Here is a 10,627-nt window from a genome sequence, read left to right on the forward strand (position 1 = left end):
AGGTTAATTGGTTACTCTGGATTGTCCTCAATTATAAGTTTTCATGGTACTGGCCTGTGTGTGGGACTCCTGACCAGTCCACAATGTAAACAATGCGTCTCTCACAATAACCTCCTGGAGATAGGCACCAACCCATCCACAACTCAGCAAGGATAAGCAGGGATGGATGGATGGATGGATGGATGGATGGATGGATGGATGGATGGATGGATGGATGGATGGATGGATGGATGGATGGATGGATGGATGGATGGATGGATGGATGGATGGATGGATGGATGGGTGGGTGGGTGGGTGGGTGGGTGGATGGATGGATGGATGGATGGATGGATGGATGGATGGATGGATGGGTGGGTGGGTGGGTGGGTGGATGGATGGATGGATGGATGGATGGATGGATGGATGGACTCTCATTATCTGAAACTGATCTTTCAGATGGGATATTTTTAGCAACAATTTCATCATACACAGACTGACTTGATGCAAAGTGACGATTGCTGCCAGATTTTCTCTGGAGGTAACCTCTGTGGTCCAGCACATATGCTCCTGTTCTATAACAGCCAGTCTAATTAGCTGTAGACCTGTTGCGGCTAATTAAGCTAGCTGGCTTTCCAGCTAGCTAGTTTGCAGACTACAATCGATTTTTACACTTTCTGCTGAGCTTTGTAACAGGATGTTGCTGATTTGTTTCTCTGAATGAAGCCTTTTGAAATGGGGAAAAGTCTCAACAAGGCAGGATGGTGTTTCCAAACGTACAACATCAGGAAAACATTGCTGCTACTGCTGCTATATTTATCAATATCCTTTGCTATTCTACCTTCTAAACATAGAGGGCATAGACGCACAGATGACTTAATCAATTTTCCAGAGCACATTTGTTTGTACACATCATCTTGTGAAAAAAAAAGGATTAGTGTCAGAGGTGATCCCACAGTGATCACCTCTGTTAGTCGTGGAACTTTCTGGTGTGTGTGTGAGTGTGTGTGTTAGCAGCCGGCGTCACGCAGTGTGGATGCACGGCCCTGCTCTGACGCAGCTCTCCCTCTCGCAGCCGCTCACGCCTAGCTGCTGCTGCTGCTGCTGTGTGTTTAAACCCTACAGCTGTGTTGACACGAGAGGCACGCCATGGAACAATGAGTCCAAAGGTCAAGAAGGCAAAACGCACAACAACACACTGAGCGAGTGTGTGCACTTTGAGCAAGTGTAACGTTGCCTGTGATTTTAAAATGCTGGGATGCTCGACCTAAAGGCTGGCTTTAAAACTACTACCCGCTATTTATAGCTGCAGCAGAACTCATTTCTCTGTTTCCCTGGTAACTCATCTGTGGGAAGCTTCTATTTTTAAAGCCACCACCCCATATTTAATCATTTATGCTTTGCAGGGTGACTGGCGATCCAGTTTCCTGTGGAGGAAGCGGAAGGGCAGTGGGTGAGGGGAGAGGAGTTGGGATTAGAGGGATGCGTGGTCTCGTCTCCTCTCTGTAGTCGACCCTGCAGTTTCCCATGTTTCATCTGACTTGCATTTCAGCCGGTCTCCCCCTCGGGCCCCCCAACTCCTCCATCACATCCGGCATCAGAGCACAAAGCGAGCAACACATGTCACCACGCTGCGTCCCGCAGTTTTCTTAATTTGTTCCAAGAACAAGAGCTTCAAGTGATCAGAACTGAGCCACTGTGGGTTTCTAATCCATTGCTTAACTGTGCACCATGTCCCACTGTAGCAGTAAAAACACTTTGTTCTGTTCCTCTTGCATTAGCCTTCAAAGTTGTTCCCTTAGAGGTTAATGCAAAGGAACAACTTTGCATCGTCTCACTTGTTCCAGGAAGCAGTTGCTCGGCCTTCAGATAGGTAAGGCCCTCCAGCCTCGAGACATCAGACTTTTGCTCAAACTCTGTTTCCGCTCTGGGTTCTGCACTGCAGTTCGCCGGAATGACAGGTTGAATCAAGCAACTGTGCAGCCTCTCCTGCTAGCGGTACAGGCAGTGACGTAATGAGCCGGTAAAGACAAACCATTGCATCCTGGAAGTGGGAATTGTGAAACAGGAGTCTGTTAGGTTGGGTCAGAGCTTCTACGCATATTGAGTCAATTCAACATTAAGTCAACAGTCATTTCTCAGAAGTTGCGCAGGCAGTGAGATAAAAAGTCCATTCCGCTTCTACAAATGAGAGCAGCTTTACGTCTCATATTTATGACACTGACTTTTTAATCATCAGTGTGTGAATGAATTTGCTGTCGTCTGGACTTGATGAACCACTGTACAAGTACTGACCATGCAGTGTTTTATTATTATATGTATTAATTGTCTGTTTCTCTCTGTCTGAAACACTTATTTTATTGCAGAAGAATAAACATGTGGTACTTTTTGTTTCTAATCAACTTCTTTTCATTTGTTTTATATAAACCTGTTCACCAAAACCAGATTCCTACTCTCAGCATCATGTCTACTGTTGTTTCTTACAAGCTGCTCTAGTTTACACCAGAGACTGATATTGTAACCTTAGCTGAACAGACACTCTGCACATGGGACGAATGGCAAATAGCTGTCAAGCAATGCAAAGAAGAAGACCTTGGTTTCTAAATGAGGTTGTTTGCTAGAAGATAACGCTGATTATAGTATCAAATAATACTTTGCTGGCCTAGTTGCTGCTTTTACTGTCTTTCTAATAAAGCACCTTGAGCCACTGCTGCATTTGTTTTTCAGCAGTTTGACCTTTTGTTGCTTATTTAATCCCCCCAGGAACATCATGTTGTCAATGTTTAAACAGCCTAATTCCGCCGTGGCTTTGTTGGCTTACCCCATGTATGTAAATATCATCTGTATGCCTTGTCTAATTAATGTCCAGTTAACAAGTATATCTCTCTGTACTACAGGTTCGAGCAGAGTTGTCGTCTGAAAGCGGAGATGTCTTCCAAAACGCCGAGCTCCAGTAGTGTCGCGCAGGCCAGGCGGACGGTGCAGCAGCTCAGGAGAGAAGCTCGCATCGACAGGATAAAAGTGGGTCTATGTTGGGAATTAGTCACACATATCTGCTCTATCCGCTTAGGACACCACGTGTCTTTGTTTTTTCCTACACATAGCAATCAGAAATGCTTAAGATTTGTTTGTATTTCATGTCCTCTTCTCCCTACTTCACATTATGCTCTACTTTGTATTGGGTCGGTCAAATAATGTCCCAAAAAGCAACTTTAGAGTTGAAATGTAATAAAATATGAAAAGACACAGTATGAATGTTTTTATAACGCGGTGTGGATTGATTGGTATGTTTTTGCAGGTGTCCAAGGCTTCATCAGACCTGATGCGCTACTGTGGAGAGCATGCCAAGAACGACCCTCTGCTGATGGGCATCCCAACCTCAGAGAACCCCTTCAAAGAAAAGAAGCCTTGCACTGTTTTGTAGCTGAATACCCAAACTGTTGCTTTTCTGACTCTTATGTAACATGGCTGTTAGTAGTTTGAACAAACTTGCCTAAAAGCCTCGGTGGTGGTTGACTTTTTTTTTCACATTTACAATTTTTCCCCCCAAATTATTAATTGCAAGGGGTTTTTTCATAATTTGTCTGATTCTGCATCTTATAGCCTAGTGTGACTTGTGTATGATCTTTTTCTCTTTTATTTCTCTTCTTGTATTTTTTGACTGATGCGTTGAATGTTAAATCATACTGACGGAGATGAACCAAGGATTAAACAACACAGTTTCCAGCTGTGAGGAAGGGAAGGTGACCAGACCTGCAGGAACGAGTGTGTTGCTTCAACAATGTGTTGTGAATGGTGTAGTTACATCTCTATGTCCTGAATGTTGCCAAGAGATGAACATATGACTTTGCAGGCCAGTCCTCTTGGTGCAACCGCCACCATTGAACACAACCTCCTCTCACCAGGCGTCTCCGCTCCGCACTTCACTTCACCGCCTATGGTAGGATAATCTGACGAGGTAGCATGGATCGTCAGAACATTGGCGGAGTCGTTTCTGACCACCTGATTTACGGCACAAACATCCGTGCGTCAGAACCTGCCAGCAGACTACCAAGCCAAAGTCCACCAGTTCCATGAGTTTATTAAAAAGCAACTGGAACCTTTCATCAACATGGACGAAGTCAACCATATACTACGGGGCAACTTACAGTCCAGAAAATATGGTACCTTTTAAATAAAAATAAAACCAAAGAACAGGAAGTCTGACATTTTCGGGACGAGGTATAATTTGCGTGTTAGCCCAGTGGAGGCTTCACATTTCCTCTGTGACAGCAAACGCCTGATAAATAATTACCATATCATACCTAAACAAGACCCTTAACTCGTTGGGTCAGTCAGATAGAAAAGCCTTTACCTCTTAATTTTATCATGCCTGCTTGAGGAAGGAGGGAGTTTGTGCTCTAATGATAAGGACCATTCAAGATGATGACGTCCTGTCAGTGGACCAACAGGCTGCTGCCATTACTGCATGATAAATGGAGACGGTGAAGCTCAGTTGCTGGTGATGGCCAGCTGTTGCCTCAGGCAGCCATGGACTAACAATCACATGTAGAGATCATGCTTAGTGTTGTCCATTTATAGGTTGCTCCAAACAGCAGTGTCCATGTGTGTTCCATAGAGAATGTGGATTCATTCCTTAGTTTACAGATTTCTAAAAAAAAAAAAAAAAAACAAACTCCCAACCCAACATGTTCTACAATGGGCAGATGTTGAATCATCAAAAGGATAAAAGCAGATGTCCTGGAATCCGCTCAGCCTTCTGCTTTTCTGCTGAAAGTCTTGCCGTGTTGCAGCCTAAAAGAAGCACAGCCACATATCAGTATACTGCTGGATACAGAAGTACTGCAAATAATTGGAATAAAAGCCCATTTATTTCAGGAACTTCATCTTTAAGTGAAACATTATACAGATTAACTATACTCAGACAACTGTTTAATTATGATTTTCCACTTGCAGCTAATGAAAACAAGACATTTAAAATTAAAATATTACATCAGACAGATAAAATAATATATCTGCAAAAACAGCAAGGAAAAGTAGGTTTAGTATTTTCAAAAGCTACTTTTAATCTGACAAAATGAGGCACATCGAGAAAAATATTCTAATTTACTGAAAATGTCTTTAGAAAATACAGCTGGACTTTTCTCTGACAGTATTTCAAACGTCTCACTGAGGCTGAATAAAACTACCATCATTACCAGCTCAGAGAGAAGCAGGGCAAACAGAAAAAAAACTCATTTTTTTGTTTTTTCTTTTGCTGCTATTCATTATGTCCTAAAGTAAAACACAACCCTGCAGGGTATTTTGAATAAAAACTGTGGTTCTGATATTTGTTTCCAGGGGCATATTCCTATTTATGGGAGTATTCCTGCTGTTATTTTGGCACCTTTCTTTTGTTTTATACATTTTAAATCTCCTTTGTGATCTCTTCACTGGTGGGTTACTGGACTGTGAAAGCTGGATTTAAAATGACCGTTATACTTACAGACATTCTGTGCTCTTAATCTCCTTAACTGTTTCAATTAATCTTTAATTTGTTTGCTGTCACAGTTTTACTTTTGACAGAGTCTTATTCCTGAAGCCAGGAAGCTTCAACTCTGAAAGCTACATTTTTAAAAAATTTGAATTAAAAAACCAATGACTTTTGTCACATAAGTGCTTTAGGCTAATACTGTGAATAATGAAGGCTTTAAGTGAATAGTTTGCTTTTCAAAGTGTAATGAATTATTGCTTATTTGTGTCAATAAACAGTGCTGTGAAGAAGTATTTGCCCCATTAAGGAATTCTCCTGATTTGGATTTTTTTTTTTGTCATGCTTAAACGATTCATGTCATCAAGTTTTAAAATCAGACAAAAATAATGACATTTGATATTAAGGGTGAAATCTATCCAAAACAACCTGGCCCAACTGGAAAAAATCAACTGGTAAATTTTGAGTTAAACTTGTTTGAAAAGCTGAAAGATCTGAGAGCAACACATCCAAGCAAAGTCATCGATCTTCCTAAGGCAAGACATGGAACAGTGGTCAACTTTCCCGGGTTTCTTATCAACGACCCGTCCAGGAGGTCAGAACGACATCTACACCAATGCAGGCCTCACTCTCCTCAGCTAAGGTCAGAGTTCATCATTTAACAATAACTAAGAGAGTCTGGGCAAAGATAGCATGTGGGAGAGTTCCAATTCAAAAAGGCAAACGCTGCCAAGAAGCTCACAAAGACCCGTCTCACATTTTCCCTAAGACCTTTGGGTAAATTTTCTGTGAGTTGAACTTTTTGGAAGGTACTTCTTGATGAAAGGATTTTGGAGAAAAAGAAAATCTGCTCATCTGTTCACAATCTTAAGCTCAAGTTGCTGAAGTTGATGTAATTAAGTGGCAAGTTAATCATCTCGATAGCAAGTTTACCTCTAAATTGCTTTGAAAAAAGATTAGATTAGATTTTGGAGGAGTCTAGCCAAAATAAGGACAATAGTTCAGTGGAGATACTGTGGGATGACTCTAACGAGGCCGTTAGAAAATCTTCCAAAGTGATTGAATTAAAAGAATCTTGTAAAGAACCGCTGAGCAGACTCTCACCACAGGAACATAAAAGACCTGTTGGTAGTTTTTGTAAATACTGATGGCTGTTGTTGCTGCCCAGCATTTGAACTTTTTAGGATATCTTTATCTTATACTAAAATATTTTTTATAATATGAACTATTCGAGTTAGACAAAAAAGGAAAAGAAATGAACTATGTGGGCCAAAACTTTTTAAAGGCACTGTAGACCATACATACATTGTCTTCTATCATTCTCTGTCTATATATTGTTGCACATCTTGGTACTCCATCGACTACTTTCCTGGACTGTACTGACTAATTCAGTTATTTTATGATTTTATTAATAACCCAGTTAATTTCATCTAGTCATGTGTCTTAATTTTTTTTTGATGAACATAATTCTTCTTTAGTGTTTGAATCAAATGTATGACCATATAAGTCTGACAACTGTGTTGTTTTCTTTCTTGTTTTTTTTTCCCAATAAAATCCCAGTGGAAGACATTTTTGTTGAACTGGATTGTCTGAAATCAACCCAGTGGTAAAATCATAGCCAAAGGTTTGGGAGAGACACAAAAACCTTCTGAAAACTTTCTGTTTTAGCAGCATAACAGGCACTTCCCTGTCCAACTGCTTTCAACAGTCCAGGTACAGTCCAGTGAGTTTTCTAGGATGATGGAGCATCATGTCACAAGGCTTCAGGGATAAAAATGGCTCAAAGATTGAAGCGTGGGACCTGTGGTCAGGAAACTCCCCAGATCTTCTCGAGAAGTGCATCTATTGTAAGTTCTCCAAAAGCCGAAGTTGACACGTTGTGCAACTTCAGGCAATAATAAGATATGAATCAGTAATCATCAGACGGGATTTAAATCAGACGCTGATATCCAGCATGCAGAAGCAAATCTCACAAGATAAAGGAGAAAAGATACTGAGTGTAATTGGTCTTTAAAAAACCTGACGACGCTATGATATGAAACTACCAGAGTTGTAAAGTAACTAGCTACATTTACTCACATTTACCAGAGTAAAGTTTCATGAACTTTTGGGAGTATTTTTGCCAGGCTGTACTTTTTACTTTTACTTGAGTAACATTTTTATGAAGTGTTGCTGCTCTCACCTGAGTCAAATCTCTGGATTCTCTGCCCACTGTGGCTAACTTCACTGAAGGAAGAACAAGCTTGCTTTAACCAAACATTCATCATGCAGACACTTGTTAAAGTTTCAGCAGTTTTATATTGAAAGAAACAGATTTAGATTGGTTTTCTTTGACCTGATCTTTGGTCTTTAAAATATCTACATTTCCATATAACTTTATATAACTTTATATTTTGGTTTGATAATTGATGTTTTAATCAGTCACTCAGTACTCAAGTTGCCTTTTCAGAAAACAGTTGTTACAGTTACTTGAGTTGTTTCTTGGAAGATTAATTTTTTTACTTGAGTAAAAACAATTTGAGGTAGTTCTACTCTTACTTGAGTACCATTGTTGGGTTCTCTGGAAGCCACTACACACGTTTAAATGCTTTGGTCAGGCTGTCAAAAATTGCTGCCTTATTATCTTGCTTTCCATTGATTTCTGGAAAGTCCTGCATTTCTGAACTTATTGTCATAAAGTCTTCCTTTCACCAAAAAAACAAACAAATAAACAAAAAACTTATAGTTTCATTTTCTAAAAAACTTACATGATTCAAATAGAACCCAGTTGGAAAGATGCACTTCCTGCTTTTATTGTTGAATTGAATTTAATGTATTTGAATTGAATAAAAAATAAATTTAAGAATTAAATTTAATTAAAATGAACCAGTGGCAGATATTTTGGGGTGCAAGTTCTTGTGTAGCACATGAACCACACAGTGTTTATTGCACTTTACTGCTTGAACATCATGTTTAAAAACCTTAGCCATGAGCTATTTTGGACAAATAGATTTCAGAAGGGCACTTCCCTGTCCAGAGGGAAACGTGCATGTAACGTTTATCTGTGCTTGTTCCTGATTTTCACAGTGAAACGCGGTGGAGACGACAACATGCTCTGGAGATGCTTGTTAGCATAAAAATAAAAAAAATTAAAAATTAAAAAACAAACCGTTAGAGGCAGCAAAGGACTAAAGCGAAGGCTCACCTTTCCTAAATGTACAGCGAGAGATGTGATGGGATGGCTCAGCATGGTCTAGTTCAAGCCTAGAACTGAACCCAATAGAGAATCTGAGGTAGGATCAGAAATGACTGTCCAGTCATGACCTCCATCCAACCTGACTGAACTGACCTTGAGCTGCTTTGCAGGAAGTGACGTTCAAAGCTTTCAGTACCCAGACAGGTTTCTGTTCTGGCCGCTCCGTGTCTTCAGAGCTCCAGCAGGGCTGAAACGTTTCTGCCCTGATGCATGATTAAAATGGTGGTGAGGCGGCGATCAGCCGCAGGTCACTGTGTTCAAACAGGTGGGAGAGCCAACAAGGTCAGGCACACAAACATGTTTGCTCTAATTTCCCATCCCAAGTGTTTATGTGCCCTGAGCCATGCGCTGCTTATTATGCAATCCTCCCCCTCTCCTCCGCTCCCCTCTCTGGCTCCTCAGGTGTGAGGTTACACTTACAACCAGGTCAAGCCGTATTCTGTGGCCCACATCAATGCAATCCCTCCTCCAATCAGATGCTGGATGAGGTTGGGTGTGTGTGAACTGGATTTTATGCATTGTTGTGTGTGCATGTTGTGGTAAGCTAATAATCCACTGTCTCCACTATCTCACCTACTTCTTCCTCTGTGGCCACTCCTCTGACTAACAGGAAGACATTCTGTGTGTATGCGTGTGTGTGTTTTTCTCTTGTCAGCTTCCGTATGTCGTCTCAGTCAACAAATCCTGGTATTTCTGGAACGACTGTTGTATTTCTCTAGAAGTATTTCAATTCCCGGCCTTCAAACCGAAACCGTCTGAACTCTGCAGAGAGGCAGCTTCCACAGAAATGTTCAGAATGTATTTTTAAAAAAAAAACAAAACAAAACAAAACAAAAACAAAAACAAAGTGGTGCTTATGCAAAGTTTTATACCTTCCATCACGTTTCTGCATTTTGAACTTTGCACATCTTTTAAATTGTAGCAAACGCTTCCTGCAACCAGAATCTGCAGCTACGGTCTTCACCCACATTCCTCCGTGGCTCCCTGGTTCTGACCCAGTTCCTCCAACAGAGGCCTGCTGTCTTCTGCTGACTGATGTCTCTGCAACCCCCCGCACCCCTGCCTCCACCCTCTGCCCCTCATTGCCAGTGTGTCAGCGGTCAGAGGGGAACGCCTCTATTCACTGGGCTTATTTTTAGCCTCAAAGCTAAACTACTGTACAGCTCTAGCATTGAGAGACCTGAATAGGCCTGACTCATACGGCCATTGTCTCGTGACCCTATGTGTGTATGCGTGTGTGTGTGCGTGCGTGCATGCGTGTGCGTGTGTGTGCGTGTGTGCGTGTGTGTGTGTGTGTGTGTGTGTGTGTGTGTGTGTGTGTGTGTGTGTGTGTGTGTGTGTGTGTGTGTGTGTGTGTGTGTGTGTGGAAAAGCTTTGTCCCTCTCCTCTGAGGTACAGGCACTAATAAGTTCTGGTTCTCTCTTTTTACAGCCTCAGAGGGTCTTCAGCTTCAGTTGCCTTTTTTTCCTTCCCTCTTTGCTATTTTTATCCAGTCAGCAGTAAATTTAGCTTGGATTGCATTAAAGTTGATGGCTGAAAAGAACATGTTGCCACAATCGCTCTGATCTTACACAGATTCACCAACATTAGTTATTTTTGCCCCCTCTGCTTTGCCTTAGCAAAGTATTCCAACTTTTTGTTGTTGCAGCTACCTTTTAATGTACTTTACTGGAATTTTATGTGATGGAGAAAGAAAGTAATGTGTAACTGTGATGTGGAGGGAAAATTGATAGTTTCCCAACCCTTTTTGTTTTTTTTTTTTACTTTTTACAAAGAAAAATCTGAAGATTCTTGCGTGTTTTGCCCTCAGAAGTCCCCTAATAATTAAAAATCGTCTGTTGGTGTTTAATCTAATTCCAGCTGGCCTGGCCTGGACCCTGGCCTGGACCCTGGCAGGGTCCAGGGCTGTGGCTGGATCTTGCTCTAGCGTCTTCTGGAGCCACAGC

General features: G+C 41.3%; 1 protein-coding gene and 1 long non-coding RNA gene across 8 annotated transcripts in view; one reads left to right on the forward strand and one right to left on the reverse strand.

The window, feature by feature from the left end:
* Nucleotides 1-5,755, forward strand: part of gng12b (guanine nucleotide binding protein (G protein), gamma 12b) — a 39,801-nt gene extending 34,046 nt beyond the window's left edge. For all 7 annotated transcript variants that reach the window (XM_081606645.1, XM_008407781.3, XM_081606647.1 and 4 more), the window contains 2 exons: nt 2,874-2,997; nt 3,275-5,755. In XM_081606645.1, the coding sequence (XP_081462771.1) occupies nt 2,905-2,997; nt 3,275-3,400 (219 nt within the window). In that variant the 5' untranslated portion in view covers nt 2,874-2,904 and the 3' untranslated portion in view covers nt 3,401-5,755. The remainder of the gene's footprint in view (nt 1-2,873; nt 2,998-3,274) is intronic.
* On the reverse strand, nt 4,633-9,804 carry LOC145551512 (uncharacterized). The gene is made up of 2 exons (XR_014087376.1): nt 8,631-9,804; nt 4,633-4,770 (listed from the first exon to the last, which is right to left on the reverse strand). It is a non-coding gene; the product is annotated as an uncharacterized LOC145551512 (long non-coding RNA).
* Nucleotides 9,805-10,627: the final 823 nt, after the last annotated feature.

This window comes from Poecilia reticulata, chromosome 4 (genome assembly GCF_904066995.2).
Source record: "Poecilia reticulata chromosome 4, P_reticulata-male-v2, whole genome shotgun sequence".
NCBI classification, from domain to species: Eukaryota; Metazoa; Chordata; class Actinopteri; order Cyprinodontiformes; family Poeciliidae; genus Poecilia; species Poecilia reticulata.